Raw genomic sequence first — 21,401 nt, forward strand, 5'->3', positions numbered from 1 at the left:
AGTGACTCAGAAAATGAACAGCTTAAAAAAAAAAAACCAAAAAACAAAACAAAACAAAAAAACACCAACTGATGATATATAACTAAAATCAGTATTTGGAAATTCCTTTTCCATAGGTACTTAGCATTAACAGATGCTTGCTTGAGTGTTTCTGATCAGCAACATTCCTCCCTATCAGACAGGCAACTCCAAACATTAAGAGTCATGAATCAGGCCTTGAAGGAAACAACACTATAAATTATGAGATTTTTTAAAATAATGCCAAAAGGCTTCAGTGTTTTATTTTCTTTCTGATTCCTTGAACCATTTTCAGCTGAGTTTTTAAAAGCTTTTTTTACCCTTTATTAGCATGTATACTAGAATCAAAGTTGAGTAGGGTTGTTTTTGTTGGTTTTGTTTTTTTTTTTTTTAGTGAAAAAACAGCTTTTATGTGATGATGGGACTTTGGTAGCTGGACCCTTCAGAACATTTCATATTGTGAGTGAGAATTAGGCAAAGTCTAATACTCCCTCTCCCTTACAGGAGACTCTGTTGGGGTTGCAGACAATAGAGAAGACACTTGCCCAGGCACTGAGACTCCACCTGGAGCTACCTGATGGCAGCACCTTCACTCTGGGCAGGACTCTGGGCTGCAATTAGTTACACCCAACTGCATTAAACCCCAAGGCAAAAGCTCTCCACATCTGGTGGTTCCCTACCCATACCCACATTTCCCCAGTGCAGATCCTCCAGATAAGAGCTTTGCCCTGCCTGAGCTGATGCAAATGAATTTGAGGGGGCAGAAGATCTGAGCCTGTCTGACCTGGGATAATTTGCATTCAAACAAAATAAATCCAGCTCAATTCCCATAGCAATTTTGCTTTGCTATGAATAGCTCAGGCAGCTCCAATAACGAGGAGCTTGGGTTACATCTGATTGCCAGCTGTATTGCTTACTAAGAAGTTAGGTCAGTGCTTCCCAACCTTTTAATTTTCCTTTTTGGAGTATACATTGCTATGGATTAGTTACATGAGAGAGTGGTCACAAGGAACTCTGTAGGGAGCAAAGTATCAGCCTTGCTGATATTCCACATACACAGACATGTCCATATGTTGAAATATCTATTTGGGAAGGAGAAAGGGAGTGGAACAAAAGAGCTTAGGACATTAAGGGAATGGAAAACAAGAAGCAAAGATGGCCCAAGAGTGAGAATGTCAGGCTGGCGCCTGGGTTATCTGGATTAAACTCCCTGCTCTTCAGCATTTCAGCTTCTCTGTTCCTTATATTTATCAGTTTAATAGGCAGAATTTTGTAATCAATGCAGAAAATGCTCATGAGGGACTTGTGAAGGATCACATTTGACCCTGGCTTGGTTGTTCTGTTAAAGTACCTTCACTTTTTCTACTCTAAGCTGCAGCCTCAGCCTTCAGGATGCCGCAGCCAGAGCTGTGATCCAGGAGCACAGTGAGCTCCAGGCACAGACCCAGAGCACAGCCAGGTGTGTGCCACCTCACAGGGCTCCCAGCTGGCACTGCCCTGGCCAGAGACACCCTCCCCGACATAGCCCTGTCCATCAGCATATCCTGGACAGGCTCGTGCCAGGTGGCCACAGCAGGGACCCAGAAACACACAGCACAGCAGCTGTGGAGGGCTGGCAGCTGGGCTGGGAGCTGGGCTGGGAGCTGGGCTGTCACCGGGATTCCTGTGCCATGGGGCTTCCCACTTGTCACACACCTTTGGAGAAAGGGTGCTACTTGGTGTCATGGTGTCAAACCCAGCTGGGGATGAAACACCACACAGCCACTCCCTCAACCACCCCTCTGCACCAGGGTGGCACCCCTGTGAGAGGCAGAGCAGGGGAGAATCCATGGCATCCTCTGCCCTTTTGCTGCAGTCATCTCTCTGAAGCAGAACAGCAGCCTAGGTGTGTCTGAATCTCTACTCGCCACCACAAAAAGGTAAAGCAGTATCACGTTGACTGTAATTCACACAATTAAACCCAATGTATAAGGCAGCAGCATCCCAGAAATCCACCAAGTTGAAATAAGACCTCATCCCTTTTCTCTGTTTCCCATAAGATTAAAAACCTGCACAATGGCAACTCCACAAAACACTTCCATGACCATACAAACACCCTCAGCATTCAGGGCTTACTTTAGATGGGAATTTAAATAGTTATTTACAAAGATAAATGTAATAACATACATCTACCTTCCATGGCATGAAAAAGCCTCCTATTTGCAGGCCCTGCTTACAGTCACAAAACCTGCCTTCACCATATGACACTGCCAAGTGTGCCCTGTCCAGACAGTCTCTGTTTCCCTCCTTGTAGTCAAATGCCACCAATCTGCACTGCTCAGCCCTTCTGCACTCACCTTGGGCCTGCTTTAAAGCTGTGCACTCATTCACTCATCTCCACAAATTAGCTTCAGCTTCTATTTTAAGGCAATGATGCCCAAGGGTGAACCTGCCATATCTGCTTTGCTGGAGCAAATTAAAAACTTTGCTAGTCTGTGACAAATCCAGCCAGATTTCCTGCTTTTAATAATATTATAAATGAAAGTTTGATGAGAAATAATTTTTGGTATTATTTTCTAAATCGCTGTAGTAGAAATAACTCCAATGACATGCAAACCCCACCACAACAAGATCCTGGTTTGGTATAAAATAAAACATAATGCCACAACTGTCTTAAAATGGACACAGAAATACTACTTAATACTGGCCCAGGTTGTGGACAGGTGAGGTAAATCCATTTTTTAACCCCATTTACCCCTCCTGGCATGCGTCTGTGACAAGGTCAGAGCCCAACACACAGGTCTAAAGCATCATTTGGAGTGTTAAACAATGACTTCCAGGTATTCAGTCCCATGTTTGACTTGGAGCCCCTGAACAGACCTGCAGAACTAAACTGCTCATGAAAGGTTACACTGATTTTGCCATCATCAGACTTTAGTACAAGCATCTGAATTATGCAACTGTTTAGCAGGCATGAGTGTTAAGAAAACAACAGGAAAAAAGACAGTGTGGGAGCATCTGCTTGTGTCTTTTCATTGAAGACATCTATTCAATTTTGTGTTGTGTCACCAAAACACCATTTGCCAGGGTTTCCATGCAAGTGAACAGCACTTCTTCACAAAAGCATCTGTAGAGTAGAGTGTTTTCAGCACAATACCTTACATATAAGGCTCTCAAAGTATAGTCTGTGGATCAAAGCTCAAAGTAACCCTGTGATATTTCTGAGATCTCAGAAAGCTGGAAAATGTTAAGTGGCAAAAGGGAAAGCAACTTTTTATTCAATGTGATATATTTATATTAAATTGGTCCAAGATAACCAGATATCTAATGAACAGATGTTGCCACTATGTAAAACACTACAGGCCTTCTGACTGAAATAAAGAGACAGTGAAGACAAGGGAGATATTTGTTGACAGCTCAGAATGCTGCAAAGTTACAGAGGGATGGTATAAAAAATTGTATCAGCAGAAGATTTAGAAGGCAAAATTTCCTAAGCAGCCTGACCTTGTTTCTGCAATGAATCTACTGAGTAGTAGGTTAATCAAAGGTCAGGTTAAGCACAGGTTAAAAAAAAGCTCCAAGAGGAGGAATGTGCTGCTAGGGTCACAGAGGCTCTGGGACATCAGGGGAGTGTGAGAGTCACAGACGCTCCATCTCCCCTGCAGCTCCTACTGCCAGGGCCCGAGGGTGCTCTCTGCTCCACCCTGGCAGCACAGGGCCTGAGCTGGCTGCACAGCACAGCCAGCAGTGGCACAAGTGCTGCACAGCTCAGCTGCTCCTGCATCTTCAGCCTTAGCCAGGAACCAGGACACGCCTGCTCTGCTGAGAAGTGCCACATGAGTGGAATAATTAGTACAGCAAAGCACCCAACTCCCATAATCAGGAGATAATTCGTCTGCTTTCATAGGCAAGAACTAGAAAAGTGAACATGAAAAGTGATAAATGTGGTTCTCCCACTTTCTCTGAAGCTCCGTGTGACCTGCACAGCCTCTGATTTATTATACTCAGATGGTAACTGCTCTGCTGGATCCTGTCCTCAACCCCCATCCCTCTCAGCAGCGTGTCCCCAACTTTTCCCCAAAACAATCTGGCTGCTCAGTGGCCTCTGCAGGGACACAGCCTGCCCCAAGGTCACTGGCTGATGGTAGTTCAGCCCTCCTCATGCCTACACACTTTCCTACTGGAAGTTCCATGTGCTTCAGGAGATGAAGTGAAATCCTACCACTTCCCAGTGTGGATTTGCCCAGCTTAACACATCTGACCACAGATGTGACTGTTCCTGCAATCCATCTGGATCATCAGTCAGTCCCGCCACCTTTTCTTCTTTCCAGGTGGTAAGGCAAACAGAGGAAAAGCCAGAAGGAGCTCTTGTGAAACATTTCCTCTCTTCACAGCATGTTACAGCACACACTCCTCCCCCTGCAGAAAACCAGCAGTGTTAATGTGCTAGAGAACTAAATTAGGCACAAATAGCACCATGGGGAACTTAAATATTTGGAGTGTATAGCATATAATCAGGAAATGCCCACCCTCTTTATCTGTTAGGAAGAAGGAAACCAAAAGCTTTGTAATTTTAAACTGCCCATCAGTTGCTGTGAATCAGTCAGGCATCTTGCTGGGGAGAGAGAGGCAGCACACACAAGAACACTGGCAAGATAAGAGAGGGTCTCAGCTACAATCCCCGTCCTGTTGGAACAGTTTCAGCCCAAGATTTCACATTTGATCACATCTCTCCAGAGCTTCTCTTTATACACCTCCACTGAGCCCCTCAAAAAGACTAAGATAGGACACTGATCATAGTTTTTCAGATTATTTATACTAATTCTTACAAGATTCACCAATCTGAAATAAAATTTGTTTTGTTTTCAATAGCAAATTTTATAAAATACTTTACAGATTTACAGTTAATTACTCCTTTAACATATTTTAACAATAAAGGAAGTAATGTGAGACTAATTTATGTACATCCTACACATTACACATTTTTGCAATAAACCTATACCATCCATTTATTACAAAAATTAAAGGCAAACTACAACAACCTTCTCTTTAAAATTCAATTCCTTTCCTGAAAGAAGCACAACAGTGTTGCTTTAAATCATAATAATAATAATGATTGAACAAGTTATTGAAAGCAGAAAAGGCTACAGCCATAAACAACATTTTCATGTTTATAGAAAAACAAATATATTCATATTTCAGATACAGTGGACACTGAATTGCACTCACCATTGCAGATAAAGACTTAATAAAGAATAGGCACCAATTCAGTGCATTGGTATAGAAAAGAATGTATCAGTATATAAATTCTTCTTCCTCTTGATTTGCTTTATTGGCAGTCAGGTCCAAAGGCTAAACTGTCATTAAAGGATGTGGGATATCCATGGAGATATTTTGGGCACCATTCTGAGCAGGCTGATGGTAGGTAGGAAACATTCCCAATGGGAAATACTCCCCATCTTCTGCTAATCCTAACATAGGAGTAGGGCTGTGGAGGCAGAACGACCTTGGCTTTGCTCAAATGCTGCCTTGCAGAAGACAGACCTTCATTCTGTAGGAATAACATTTCCTTCTGTTTTATTTCTCACATTAGAGTGGGTTCCTGACTTTCCCAAACTGAAGTCTTTCAAATGTCTAAATAAATCATGTGAACAGCCACAACAAAAAAAAAATATACTATTCCCTCAGCCCTTGAGCTATTTGCAACTAATTTAGTGTTGTGGTGCTGTTCTGAGCACCAGAAAGCTAATTTTCAAGAAATGCTTGGAAAATTAAAACAAAAATAAACTTCTGATGGCACTATAACCGAAAAGCTGGGAACTTGTAAACAGAACCAGCGTAGTACTCAGAGGCCAAGAGCACAGTCTGGCACATTTTTGTTCCTAGCTTTAACTAGGAACAAAATATATCAGCCCTCACTAATTCAGCTGCTGGTCCAAATTGTCCTTTCCTTGGTATTTCATCCCATATGATGGAAAACACAACCCATGTCACCACAGCATTATCCTGATGCTCACAGCCGTGGCACCACCTGCACCCTGTTCTGTCCCTGGGGTCATGCATGGTCTTCATTACCAAGACCTGCAGGGCTCTGTGCCTCAGGCAGCTCAAATGACCACCCAGCTCTCTCTGGTAAACACAGGAATCAATTGACCATTTCTGTAACCTGCTCCCCTCTCTGCAATTACTCAGCTCTCCTACCATGAGCAGGAGATGAATGACATCTTGTCCCCTACAGGTGTTCTATGATGACATATGATAATATTCCCACACAATTTCACATCTCAAAACCTGCCAAGTGCATCTCCTGTCTAACAAGGACAACAGGCCTCAAAAAGTGCCATCCTTGTTTATCCCCATCACCAGACTTGACTCTATCAGGACTGGATTTGGGTTAGGCCAAATAACCCCTCGACATTTACATGTGGCTGTGCATTTTGTGGTGGCCATTGCGCTTCCTTTGCCCCTTCATTGTCAGGACGCTCTGGCAGCAGAGTGAAATGACAACACTTGGCACCAGGGCACTGAAACCTATCTGGCAACTGCAGGCACTACGTGTCAAGCAATTGGTTGCACTTTCCAGCAGTAGTAGTAGCAGCTGACTGTCTGCAAACTGCCTGAGCTCCTGCCACATCTCACTGCTGGCTGCTCTGGCCTGAGCGGTCCATGAGAGCAGCAAGGCTCAGCCTGCAGACGGGGTTTGCCCTCCAGCACGCTGTTTGCCTCCATCTAACTTCTGATTCAGTGAAATCTGATTATACAGCACCACCCCAGAGTATGTCCAACAAGCATTTCGGGGTCTGCCAGGAGCAACAGACACGTTTCACTTTCTCGATGAGCCAGTGGTGCCTCCCCTTTTCAAAATATCTTTCTAAACCAAACAGCAATTGCAGCAGCGTATCTCAAAAAAGTGGTGTGCCTACTGACTCAAGGGCCAAGATGATGTAGGAAGGAATAAAAGACACTTCCTGAGGCCAGGTTCAGATCCAAAGCAGTCAGCAGAAAAATTTTACTCACCACAAGAAGCTTTAGATGAAGCCGATAACCAGCAAACAAATGCCTGTCAACAAGAGTGGACGATACTGGGCTGCAGGAATCAGCAGCTCACTGCTGTCGCAGCTTGGAAACTTTTTTCCTGCCCCTTTGCTCAAGCTTTTGCTGCTTGGGATAGGATAATAGTCCCACCACCAGTATGTGATGTAGTGTAAAAAAATATCCGTATGGCTTCCAGCATGAAGAGAAGCAGCTGACAGCCAGAGCCCAGAGCTCCTGTTGTGGCAGACTGGTCTCCACAGTGCTTGCAGAGATGTTGATTGCAAACAATGAAATTTAGAGCACCCTACAAGGAATTATTCTTTATCAGAAAATGTAACAAAAGTGCACACATGACAGAAGCATTTTTCTTGTATATGCCATAATCATCCATAGCAGACTGCAAAGCAAAAATAATCTCTGCCTTAGTCCAAGACTAGGTTATTTGAACATTTAATTTGTATTTGCATCTAACAAAACAAGTAACATAGGTTTCTGTCAAGTGCTAACAAGAAATGACACTGGGTAGCCACTTTGTTAGAGAAGTTTAAACTTCCTTGCTGATGCTGCATTACAGCATTTATACCTATCCCTCACCATGACCATCTTGTTCTTTAACAGCAATATTAATTTGAAATATTTCTTGAGGTTTAATCTAGCCTAATTTTAAGGCCTACTGTTTTGATGACGTCTTCCTAAAAAAAAAAAATAAAAAATTGTGTGGCATAAGACAGGCCTGATCAAGAAAGAATTACTTTAAAAATATTTTCACTGAAGTGTAATACTTCTCACAAAGAAAAAGAAAACTCTTTTAAATTTCATTATTTAAAAACAACTAATTACATTCTGATGTTATATCAATTCTATATCTCATGGCAAGGAAACTGCAGGTCTGAAGGGTAATCCGTGTTTCATTAGTTTGTGTACTCTGTCACAGAATATAATATTACGTTCTTAAATTAGTCAGAAGCCACACTGTGCTGCAGAGTATAAAAACAAAAGTGAGGCCTCAAGCTAGGTCAAGCATATTTTGTATAGGTCCATTAAAAATCTCATTCCATTAATATTAATAAAGATGTTGAGACACAAAAGTCCTTCAATTAACATATATTAGGCAGGCAGGCACAAGCATTCAAGTGATCCCACTGTGAACAGCAAGAATCCAGCCCTCAAAGAATAAAGCCCCAAGTGTGCTGTGTACAGAGTGGGGCAGCCTGAAATGCAAATGCCCAGGGGAGTGAAAAGGCAACACCCCATTGTCTCTGCAAGTAAATATCACTTTATTGCCTCAGCTTCCTCTTCTCTTAAGCAGGTTTGATCTGGGCCTTGTTATTGCAGTAGGAATAACTTCAAGACCTATTATCTTTGCCATCCAACTTTTGTCTTTTACCATTTTTTGGCAGTCACTAGCTGGGCAGCCACATATGAGATTCAGGAAAAGGGTTTTCATCTGACTGTAGAAGTTGTGTGCAGATTTCCCCAGCTTATGAACTAACATTGTAAAAAAAGAAATTGCATGTTCCAGAAATTACTCTGGACAATAACGGTTCCCACGGTACCAAGCTCCAACCATCAGGACTCATTCACTCACATCTGACCTGATTATTTGACATTTCTTCACCCTCATTCTTGGTGACTTCCGAGCACGATAAACAATAAAAGGTTACTGATGTCAACCCATTATGTGCCAGGATGTTGTTCTCATCAAACACAGAGCACAGCCAGCACTGAAGCTTAATTAATACATGTTTGTAAACTGTGCTGAGCTGCAAGGCTTTATGATTTCAGGTTTCTTCTGTAAATGTTTACCTCAGAGCTTTAGTCAATGCTTCACTGTCTGAACCCAAGATAAGTTCTGCTTCCATCAGCTATTCACATAGCTGGTCAAATCACTGTCAGAGCAAATCAATAGGAAATTCCTTTAGCATACAGTAATTTATGGTAGACCTGCAGCAACAGAATTGGGATTAAAATGGGATAAGAAAAGGCAAGAAAGAACCAACATTTCTGCTCTCAGTGACATGATCAAAAAGACAGAAGAAAACCTTGTTTGCAATGGAATTATTCATTAAAATTCAATTCAAGACACCACTTAAGGGCTAGCCAGAGCCTTCTGAAGAAAAAATAAGTGTTTTTTGGGAAAAAAAAAAAATCAAGCCTGGGTTTCAGCTGCTAAAACTCACTGGAGGTCCACTGCCAGCTCTCACTGCAGAAATAATTACATTTAACCCCTCTCCTGCCAGCTCACTGGGAGAAGACCATGACAAAGTGAGACACACAGAGCTCCTGGAAAGCAGGCATTTTCTAGAAAATCCCTAGCAGTCTTTATCTCTGTAAGCCAATAACAATAATGCTCGGGAGAGAATGAAATCAGATGCAAACAGCTCTAAAATGATCTTGAGGAACTGACTGATATATCATGGGCATCACCACCGTGGAGGCCTTATTTAGCATAGCTCCAGCTTTTATCTTGATCCATGAGCTGCAAATTTCCAAACCACAGGTCTTGGACCTCCAGTCGTCCCTCCTGTTGCAGTACTGGACAGCAGTCCCAGTGATCCTCTCTTTCAAAGAGTAAAGAACCTGCTGTACATCAGGAAGACAAACACTTCCCTAAAAAGCTGCAAATTAGAAAACATTATCATAAATATCTCGTGAACTTAAGCACAATACCATAACAAACAAAAATTTGAGGAGCCAAAGCACATGAGGGACTTCTGGAGCTGGTGACAGAACCCCCAGTGAGCATCTGGAGTAGCTACAACTGAACAGACTTGAGTGACTTGAAGTCAGCTTAAGTGCAAGTATGTCACAAAAGTGCCATCATGATCAGGGCTCTGGTTCTGCACAGGGTGAGGAGACAATAAGCTTGGGGAAAAAGCAGTATTTAAGAAGAGTTTTGATAGCAGCATTTGCTCAAAATAAGGTAATTGTGTGCAGACCAGGGAACAACCACGACACTTCTGTGCTTCCCACTCCTGTGCTGTGGGTCAGGTACAGATCTCCAGGAGTGGGCTGCTTGAGCTGGACTTGAGCTGCAGTTTCACAGACTGTCATTGTGTTTTGGGTAAACAAAAGCCTTTACACATCAGGTCGGCCAACCTGGTATCCTCCTCAAACATTTTCAAAGTGGAGGAAGAAAAGGGGAAAGACAGAAATAAAACCCTGTTTATGCTAATCAGTGACTAAAAGCGTCTATTAGATATTAAAATCTGCCACCAAAAAGAGAACTATTTGTGATGTCCAGCAGTTCCCAGCTGTGCAGGAGAGAATACACTGCCTCTCAGCAGCAGAGATGGTATGGCCCAGATGAAAATAGTGGCGCTGAAAATAAAAATGCTCACGACATCAAAGACATCCTGTTATGATGGGGTCACATCTGTGCAGGCAGGTCATCCACTCCTGACCCTCACAAGGGCATTTGTCTATAAGCTTCTCTCTACTGGACTAGGCAAAGTGTGGGAACTAGGTTCAGTGGAAAGGCTTTGCTACGGCAAGAAAAACACTGATGTTTCAAGCACAGATAGCAACTACTGATTCCTTTGGAAGCAATGATAAGACTGCTGCTTCACAAGAAGGGGCAGGATGAACTATCTCTGTACAAATGGATACTCCCTGTTTCTGGAAAACCACTGCAAGGGTTCAAGCAATGGTGCCCATGGTTGGAAACACACCAACAAACCATTTATTTTCACACTCTGCTGTCAGCTGAGCAATGACAGAGCAGGCACAAGTGACAGAGGACCCGCTCCTGTGGACACTCAAGAGCAGTTAGGCAGCCACAGCCTACTGTGCTCAGTTTCCTCTATGTACATTCCAGGTTTGGTTTTTTAACACAAAACAGGGAGAAATGCAGCTTCTATTACTTTTGCTGCCAAGCAGAAGTAGATTCTTTCTCATCATTAATCCTCTTTAATTCCACTTCTTACCTATCAGGAATCAGTAGTGCCAAAACACCTGGGATAACACTGTCTTTGTCTTGCAGAGCTAAAGGCAGAGTTAAACAGAAAGCTTATCGGACAGATACAGAGAAGGTTGATCAATAACCTAATCACACAATTCATCACCAGTCAGGTCAATGCTGAGACCAGAAACACTGCCTTGTATTTTTCTAGTATCACCTAAAATATCCTCAAGAATATTACTATTTCCCATTGTCATCTCATTTTCCTGTAGAGATTTTTCTTATTTTCATATTTACCACAATATGGAGTAAAGGAATAATAATGGAAAAATGTCCACCAAAAATAGTGGACAAAAGGATGACCCTGCAAAAAACAGTTTGTGTTTTATAAAGGATGGAGATACAATAGTGCATGAATACAAGAAAATCATAGAACTCCCATGAAATATGCTGTTCACATTGTGCTGGTACAATGGCAGAAAATATCAAATTTGTGTATTAGCTTCTGGGTGGACTAAAAACACCTTTAAGAATGAGAAAAACCACCAGCTCTGTATTTAACTTCTCCTCAAGGTCCCACTCAGCCAAATTTTTTTGTATTTTTACAGCTATTGATTTCTAAAGGACCCTCATTGCAAACAGCAATTATTTTGTACTTTCACCAGCAGTCTGCCTCAACAAGTTTAATGGTAGTCTGTCTGCATAAGAACCTTAGGATTTGTTTCAACATATTTAATTGGACTTAAAGTGTGAGCTCTAGGAATAGGAGGCTGCTGTTAGCATCAACTTAAATAATGCAGGTGCAATTAAATGACTACAAAGAGTGGGTACATGAGCTGCCTGGCCTGCTTGCCTCTTAGGTGATCAGACTGCATCAAGAAGCTTTAATTTTGTGGCTGCTTTGATACTTTGAGCAAAACCCTGCCCTCAGAGACACACACACCTCCCTCCACTGAATTAATACAGCTCCTGTTTATCTCTCAGTGCTACGTCTATAACGCTTCTTGTCTAGAATCCTCTGACAGCTCAAGTGTAACATGATTCATCCCTCCCTCCTCTTTCTCTTCCTTTGACTAGACACTAATAAACATAACACAACTTGACACAAGAAGCTCCTTACAATGACAGATTCAAACACATTTTGCCAAAACCAGAGGAGGGCACCACTATTTCTAACTGAGGTACACAAATCAAAGGGAGAGAACGGCCCAAACCCACCTCAGGTGTGAGCAGGTGCAGCCTCCCAGGCCTCCATGTCAGGGCCAAATTTGGCCTGGAAGATAACACTGTGTGTCATATAGTTTTAAAGGACCTGAACTGTTCCACTGAACTGAACTCCCTTTTTCTGACCCAAAATACACACACATCTTGTCTGTGATGGAATGGCAGGAGAGTTCTTTATGTTGGATAAACAGTTATTTCCTCTGGGCACACATTTTGTACTCGATCTAGACCCTTCACCTGTGTCCTGTAGCCCACAAAGCTGTATAACAAACCTCTCATTCATTAGGGCCACCAATTTCTATGTTGTGTACTGGATTATAAACTTGTTTCACTTTCATGTTCACAAGGGGAATGCAACTTCTGCTCCAAAAAGCACAGTTATAAATTACTTTTGAAAATGTCTCTACAATACAGCTGGAGACCTCTGAGGTTCTCTTGTATTCTGCCCTGATTTACTGTGTGACTGCAAACAACTCACTTTATACAGAAGATTCTGTACACAAACGTAACATAAGGAGACAAAAACTGGCCTATAAAGAGAGGCAAACAACACTGTGATACAGGCTAGGAAGGCAGCAGTAAATCTTTCAGATTCCATCATGGAAGTGGAGTTAAAGGTGGTGAACCTACAACAAATCTCCAGATTAAATAGCACAAAGTGCTATTTAATGAGAAATGGGGAAAGAGGTAGGAATAGACACAATCCTACTGAGTAGGTCCTAAAAAACCCATTTCTTATTCTAATAGTGGCCAGCATAATCTCATTCAGAAAAACCTGAAAAACCATGGTAGTCTGTGGTTTTGGAGTACTCTGCCTCTCAAGGAGCCACCTAAAGGCAATTATAATTAATAATAAATTGCTAAATAAGAATAGTAATAAAAATACAATTATAGTAAGCAAGAATTAGCTCAAATCAGGATTTTGGGGACAAAAGGTTGAATGTGGAAAGAACAAACAGTTTGAATTGGAGAATGTAAAAAGGGGATGAAGCAGCATCCCCTTGTCGTAAAGATGTAAGAGTAAAAAAATGATCCCAGGGAGTGAGAATGCATTAAAAAATATGTGAAAAAATTTTGTAACTTCTGTGAAAGGAATATATAATGTTCTCCACAGAAGGTCAAGAACAGAGTTTTCATTTGCAAAGCAAGTAAAAACATTGTTTTTTTCTGTATAACAGATGCTCCAGCAAGCAAAGGATGCTGACTGAAGCAGAAAAAGGGCAGAAGACAGAAAAAAGCAAGTTTCCATTTGAAAGTCTAAGCAGTTTGATGATGAAAAGAGGTAGTACTCAAAGTAATCTTGTGCACATTCTCCTGAAATGCTCATTTACTCTATTAGAGACTTGTTCAGATAAAGATCCAGTTCTGCCTTCTGACACATCAAGAAAATTGTGTTGACTGATGGAAACATTTGGTCTCAAATCAACAAATCAGCATAAAAACGTGGGGCCTTCCTGTCAACTAAGCCATTAAAATGTAATATACACACATCTCTTAACAGATCTAGACCAAAGGAACAAATTCTTGCTCCTTTCCAGTGTTAAGTTAAGGTCATCCTGCCTAACAAGCCATTTCATACAGCCTCTCCCCAAAGTCTCCTCTGCAGGCACTGGCAGATAACAGACAGCTGAATGACTGAATACTCTAGGTCATCCAAAAAATTAGATCAAAGAGTCCCTGTAGTCTATTGAAATGCAATTGCTTCCAAATCACATTGTGGTGTTCCAGGCTTGAAAGAATGGGTCACTGCAGCTTTATTGTAGAGAAGCTATTGCTAATGAAAGGAACAATGGAAAGATTAGTGCTACCAACCATATAGAAGAAACACCACTTTCGGTTTAATTGCAGTGAACAAAGCAAATAGGAAAGAAGGGCAACCAAGTGACAAAAGTAGTTGGTGAAAAAGGATATAGAAGCTATTCACAAGGTTCTCTTGATCAGGGCACAGCGTCCAGACTTAACATATGATTACTGAATTTGGATCCCAGTGAAAAGTGACGTGGGTGTCATTACAGACAGCTGACGACATCTTTAAGATAACAGCCTTGTAAACTGAAAGACTCGGAATCCTGTTGGTAATTTGCCTGGGATTCATTAGGTGCACTGAAATTAATAGATGGATAAGGGAGAGAGGAACAATTATACTTTGGGATACCTACCCTACAGGAGATTATTGTAAGTAAAGGTTTATTAATTTAGTTTAAAACAACAATTTAAGGCAAAATCTATTGCACCTTGAAATTAATTTTAAACAGAGATTCTATTTGTTGATAATCTAGGTACTTCCATAATAAGTTTGTTCATACCACAATATTTACTCTCTTTTGATCAGTTTCTGGATCTTTTCTAAGTGAAGCTTACCAGTCATAACAACCTCTGTGTCGAGACAGTGGTAAAAGATCCATTTCATTCTCAGTTAAGATCACCACATTCTGTTCCTCTGTGACCTGGGGCAGGCTTGAACCTTCCTTCTCCAGACAAGACTTGACAAGCCCAACTTCACTTAGCTCAGAAAGCATGTCAAAAACCAAAACGTGGTGAAACAGGGGAGATCCCCCAAACTGTATCTATTGTGTGTAGGTAGAGCTCTTCCCGTAGCAAAAAGACAAAATACTGCAATGAGTGAAAACAGGGTATTTTTCCAAGTAAATTTCATAAAAGGTAGTAGTTGCAAACATGAAGCTTCCATTAAAACAACTGAGCAGATTTGATATTAAGTGTTCAGCATCACAAACACAACTTTAAAAGCAAAACAAAGCTCCAACCCAGTTCCTGGCATCTGCTCCAAACTCTCATTTGCCACTGTTCAAATTGAACAGTTGAACTGTTAAGATTCCTCTAACTTGATGGGAGGAAAAAAAGAAAAAAAATAAAAAGAGAACAGCATTCAAAATATAACCCAGACCACTTCAACCAGTTATCAACAGCCCTTCCTAATGAACAGGCTTCTCAAGTCACTGATTCCAGTTTCAAAGGAAACACTGGCTGTCTCAAGTGCTCCTTCTTTGGTCCCGTCACACAGTTTAATAGCCCTCATATACAAGTACCTTTGCAAAACAGATTTCTAGAGGGTGACCCAACATATCCTCTGGACCTTTAGTCAACCACAAAGCACACAGATGACTTCATAGACTTCCCACTCAATGTCACTGCCTTCCTGTGCAGCCATAGCAGACTGCTTTGCAAGTACAAGTGATTAAGCCTAAAAAACATCCTTAGCTATTAATTCTGTCGACAATTCTCCTAAATTACATCAGTAAAGCCTTCTCTGCAGGCAGTGAGCACTGTCAAACATATTTTGAAAAAATCACCTGTGAATAATGATTTTTCATGAACTTGGCTGACAGCCATAAATAGAAAATACACAATGATAATATTTAACACATTCATAAGAGATCAACTCATCAAGACCTGTAAACCCAAATAATGCTTGAATTATCAAAAGGTACAAAGAGAAATTTGTTCATAACTCCTGCCAAGCTAGGAAATTCACTCTTCCTTAAGGTAGTTGACAAACCTTATGTTTGTCAATGTTTTTTCACAATGTTGTGGACTGGTTGTTTTTTTTTTTTAATTCACCACAGTTCACAAAGGCAGGAAGAACTTTTACTTAAGAGTGAGCAGAAATGTATAAACTATCACAAACTGTAACAAATTGCTATGGGATAATTACTAGGACTACGTTGTCTTGTTATTTTTTCCTGAAAGACTGTCATCAAAAATTACAAAGGTTTTGATGTTGTTCATTGGCCAGAACGAAGTCTCTTCTGTTAAATACAATAGCAACTAGTGATACTAGAAAAAGCAGAAAAAGGTTTATGGTGTCTTGAATATTATATGAACTACATACCTTCAGCCACTATTCCACATATGAAAATACTTTTAATGCTGATTTGTTTTAAATAGACACTTACCAAGCCTACACATGTAGATATTGCTACCGAAGAGGTGCTATCATTCCTTATAAATCCCTGGTAGAAACACTGCTCAATTTCATGTTCCTGAGAATTTGACACTCCATCTTTCCCGAGTACCTGGACAATAAAACTGTTGCTTAAAATGGTCGAAGGTTTAAGCTCTAAGTGAAGTTCCTGTCCAAATGCTGAAAATTTGTAGTGCAAGGAACTCTTTGAACTCTGAGTTGATCTCTTTCTCCTAGTACTGTGCAAAACATCATGTGAAATGTACGATCCGCTGGCATCCACTCTGACAGGTGTCACAAACACATAATCTGTAACGATAAAGAGTTGGCCATCAGCTCTGGCATCCCCCAAACAAGGCACTCTGACACGGTATCAGGCATTTCCTATGGCATGGAGCATTCCCTCATTTTGGGGCTGGCCTGCAGGCTCTGCGTGTGCTGTCTCGCCTGCATAAATTCACCCCTGTAAGTCACAAAGGCTCTCAGCCTGTGTTTGTTTCCTTTGTGCCCCCCTGAGAGGCACAGACTAACTAGCATAGCTGTGAACATTCCCACAACTGCTCCTCTGAAGACATTTGTCATCACCAGCAGATTTGTAGATTTTCCCCTCCCCCTGTATTAATTGTTGTCAAATGTGAAGGCCACTCTGAGAGGCTTTTCCCTTCCCAAAGAATGCAGCAAATATTGTATCACTGTAGGGGTAGCCATGACTGAGACCTTGCAGAACTGTACCACTTGTTCAAATGGATTAAAGGATTAATTTATTAATGCCTTAACTGAGACCTCATCTCTTTGTAGTGACTTTATTAGACTGGGTTTCAATTGTAACTGACCTCCAGCAGAAAGAGATTACGTCTTACCTAATAACCTTTAGTCAGCCATTGCTAATTGCATGTCAAAGAAGTTTATTGTTTTGGATAAAATATGCAAAAAAATTACAAAATTATTTTTCAGGAGAACACTCTGATCTACTCAGAACCACCCAAAAAAAGGCAAGGGAAAGAGGCCATAATTCAGCTGGCTGTACAAGCAGGTGCCTCACTTGCAGTACATTACCATTGGTGTCGACCTAGCCATGCAGGGATTACCAGTGTCCTGGAACCAGGCTCTGAGTTTTAGCTGTTTCCTGAACTAGGATCTTTGCACCCATTCCTGGCAGCCTAAGTAATTATGCTGAAAAAACTGCTTCCTAACCCCATTTAATTTGTGAGCTGTGTTTTTCTGTGGACACTTAGAGGTGTCCATGCACTTGGCAAACAATTAATTTCTCTTCCTAAATTGAAATAACACCATCAAAAAACAAGAAAACCCCATCCTTTTTGTGTTGTAACAGATGTTGCAAACACTCTCAATCAATCTCTTTGCCTGAATAGACTTTATTGGACACACATTAGGCTGAAAACGTAACCACTGACAGGTTGCTTTTCCTTAGACAGTGGAAACAATGCATCAAGAGCTTTCACTTTCCTCAAGTGGTGTTAATCAACGGCAGAAGTTGAGGGCGCTAAGCAGGCTGGAGGCCAAAAAATGCAAGCAGCTGCTGGAGAGAGGGAATCCCCAGTGAGCAGAGCATTGGGTGCAGGAGGAGTTTCCTTTCTGCACCCTGGTGTGGATCTCTATTGTACTTTGTTTCTACTCACACACAATACAAAGCATATACTGCACTTCGAAAGTCCCAAAGGCATCAGCATCTACGGGTTAGTCCCTCCAACCTGAGAACAAATGAATCCTGAGCTCCCACTCACACAAGCCCTTTCTCTCCAGGTTTTTCCCTTCCTTAGCCTGCATTGCACAGTTCCTCCTGCTCCCCCACACAAATCTTTTCATTACTTTTGTCTCACTGCTTCCACAACAGACACATGAGGTTTTTCTGTTGTGGCTACACACGCATTCATCTTTCTAATCGCACATGGAAACGTGGATGTATTTACCATCTCATTCATTTGCTTTGCTGCTACATATTGTTCCTTTCAGCTTTAGCACACAGGGCTTAACAAGGTAATCCCTGCCCATGGTTCACCATCCCGCAGCAGCCAGCCTGCTTGCACTTTATGCTCCCTAAACACTGTGACATCTCCTCTCTAAATATTCACTCCACAAAAAAAAAAAAAAAAAAACAACAACAAAAAAGAAAACAAACAAACAAAAAAAAACCCAGAAAAAAAAATCCATGCAAATGTTCACATACAGGCATAGAAAGAGCTATACAATTATACAAACCATGAGTCAATTCACTGATGCTGTCACTGGTTAAGGTTGCTGCATGAGAAATGCAACAGAGGCACCACAGCTGAAGGGTCTGCAAGAAAAAAAAATAAATAAAAGAGGGAGAGAGAAAAGGAGTATTGGGCGAAGTTTCCTTGACAAGGCAAGGCAGAAAGACAAGGCACCAGAAACCACAGCAACCTGGTATGAAAGTACACTAGGCAACCGCAAGAGAAAGTGCTCTCGACCTGCCTTTACAGCGCTTCCGAGCCACGGGAGAGTCTGGAATTGCATGGAGCTGCCGCCGAGAATCGCGGCAGGTAAAGTCCAGACGGCCAGCAGGAGACAGTCCATGTTCCGCCGCGCACCTGGCGAGCGCTACCTGCTGCCCGCAGCGTGCGGCGGCCGCGCCCGCCCGCCCCGCATGGCCACCTGGGCGCTGCCCCGCAGCCGCTGCGGCGGCCGGCGGAGCGCGGGGAGCGGCGCCCAGGTGAGCGCGGCCCGGCCGCCCGAGCGCTTTAAGCCGCTCCGCCGCCGCCGCCGCCGCCGCGGGGCAGCGCTGCCTCCGGCGCCGCGTCTGGCGCGGCCGCACCCGGGGGGCGAGCGGGGCGGGCGGGACCGGCGGGGCGGAGCGGGGCCGGGCCGGGCGGGACAACGCGCGGGAGGCACCTGGGGCCGGGCACGGCGGAGCAGCGGGCGGGGTGAGCCGGGCAGGGCAGGGCAGGGCAGGGCGGGGCGCTTGAGGGGATGTGCAGACAGCGGTGAACCTGCAGAATGGGGGACCCGACCGGCCCGCGGGGGTTGGGCGCTGGATGGTCAGGCTGGAATCGCAGCTGGTCCAACCGCGGTCATGCCAGGGCAGCAGGGTTGTCTCCAGAGAGTTTTGGAATGTCCCCAGTGAGGGAGACTCCACACCTTCTCTGGAAAATCTCTTCCAGTGCTCAGCCACTGCACGGGGAAGAAGTCCTTCTTCATGTCCAGGTGGAACTTCCAGGGCATCAGTTTCTGCTCGTGGCCTCTTGTCCCATTGGTGGGCACCTCCAAGTTGCACCTGGCTCCATCCCCTTGGCACTCCTCCTTCAGACACCTCTGATGCTTTGCACAGTGACTTCATACATTGATGAGATCCCCTCTCTTCACAGAGTTCTGGATGCTGCAGGGGGAGCACAGTCTAGGACAAGCTGTGCAGCTTCCACCACTCACTTGGAGACAATGTGCTGTTATTTTCTATTCTTTTTTAAAGTTGCATCACTGGAAAATAAAGAAACAAATCACAAAAAGATTAAGGTGCCTGGGAAGTGAACACAGCTGTGACAAGTACTGGACACTGAACACTGATGTCCATTGAGGAGCTGATTTTCACACAGTCGCTCACACAAATGGAGCCAAACACAGCACCAGGTTCTGGTCCCAACCAGTGTAGTTGTGCTATTACACACTCCTTTCTACAGAAAATTCAGGAAAGGATCAAAGATCCAAATAATCTAATAGCAAGTAAGTATTGAAGTGGATGGGATTGGTCCAGGCTGGAAATCAACACAGAACTTATTTCTGGTGATTCTGGCTGCACTTGGAAGTGTCCCTCACCTCATGATCTCCCTTTTGTGCCAGACAGTTTTCCAGTATGTGTCTCAATCCAATCTCACTCAAAATCTCCCTTGTCCCACAGTCACACAGTGAAAATAAACAGTAACTGTGTCAGCTTAAGGTGCCTCTCTGCCCCAGTTGGCACAGGAGCTGGGGAACATGAGGTGAGATGGAGGTCATCTCCTCTACCTGCTCCCTTCACCAGGAGTATCGTGGTAACTAGTCTGGGGCAGTGAATTAGACAGATCTGAGATATTTTTGCTTCTAAAGCATTTCCTGTCTTTAAACATTAAATAAATTCCTAGGCATGGAATTTCTGCTCCACCTCTCTCCATTTTCCAGCAGGTTTAACATTATCACCTTGCTGAATATATTGTGATAAAGTTTCAAAATCATTTTGTAACAGTGCACCTGCCACCTCCCACTGAGTATATTCAAATGAAAGAACTGGCCACAGGTTTACAATGGTCCCAGTGGAGTAGAACACCTCAAATATGCTGTGCATGGCAGATAATAGGAGAAAAATATAAAATTACTGGGCTGTAATTTTATTATCAGCCCTCAGCATCTCGAACAGACAGACCTGACTGTATTCAGTAGACTACTTGACCATGAAAACTGACATTTCATTTGCTGTAAAGGGGGAGAAATAAAAACAATTTTCTAACAATTACAAGAATTGTTTAAGAAATAAAACCACAACTTTCCCTATGAACCATGCATCACTGAAAGGAGGTTTGCTCTGGGTTTCTGTAGAGTTAAGATTTCACCCTGGGGATTTATAGTTTCTGGGTACAATCGAAGAAGAAGGAAAAAAATGTGACACTGCTTTGTATGACTATAAATGACATGCATCTAAATTTGAGTTGGCATTAGGCAGGGGACCCCAACCTTTCCTGGCCCATAGACAGCAACATTGATCAGTTAACATGCTCAGACAACATCATCCTTTGCTCCCCAAGTCAATCAAGATCCCAGCCGTGATGGTCATAAACATCAGAGAATCCTGCAAGGCAGCTCGTTCCATGTGCAAACATACCATGCAAAACATCAGAGAAAGATAAAGCTCCACAGCCAGCAGTGGAGTAAACAATACAGTCAGAGGGGGGCTTTCCTCCCCCCTCTCCCTAGCAAGTCCCACCTCAGAAATCACAAACACTGATTTCCTCAGAGGCAGCCATTACCACACTGCAGTCTCATTGGGCTCTATCCTCCCTAAGCTCTCAGGCTGGATGCTCCCACCAATTTTTTATTCTGATCAGGTTTGTCAGGTTCTTAACAGGTCGTCATTTTCCCCTACTACTTTGTATCCATCTGTTGTAATTGTATTCTACCCATGTGAGAAACTCCTTTATTGCCGAGGAATACAAGGAACTGTGCAGAGCCAGTGAAGGTTGTCACCCTGGAGCAGCATTGCCCTGCAGGTAGCAATAATCTTCTTGGAGCAATCTCCAGCATAAAGAGATCAGCAACAGACCCTGACTTGGGAGGTCAGGATCTCTCTCAGAGCTGCCAGGCAGAGTAGGAGGT

General features: G+C 42.8%; 1 protein-coding gene across 5 annotated transcripts in view; it reads right to left on the minus strand.

The window, feature by feature from the left end:
- Positions 1–18,871, minus strand: part of ADAMTS18 (ADAM metallopeptidase with thrombospondin type 1 motif 18) — a 78,390-nt gene extending 59,519 nt beyond the window's left edge. The window contains exons 1-3 of one of the 5 annotated variants that reach the window (XM_072934301.1): positions 18,537–18,871; positions 18,300–18,378; positions 16,072–16,388 (exon numbers count right to left, since the gene is read on the minus strand). In XM_072934301.1, coding sequence (XP_072790402.1) covers positions 16,072–16,388; positions 18,300–18,378; positions 18,537–18,638 — 498 coding nt within the window. In that variant the 5' untranslated portion in view covers positions 18,639–18,871. Of the gene's footprint in view, positions 1–16,071; positions 16,389–18,299; positions 18,379–18,532 lie in introns of all 5 variants that reach the window. The other 4 variants (XM_030282342.4, XM_030282344.4, XM_072934302.1 and 1 more) reach the window with 4 other exon arrangements.
- Positions 18,872–21,401: the final 2,530 nt, after the last annotated feature.

The sequence above is a fragment of the Taeniopygia guttata genome, chromosome 11 (assembly GCF_048771995.1).
Source record: "Taeniopygia guttata chromosome 11, bTaeGut7.mat, whole genome shotgun sequence".
NCBI classification, from domain to species: Eukaryota; Metazoa; Chordata; class Aves; order Passeriformes; family Estrildidae; genus Taeniopygia; species Taeniopygia guttata.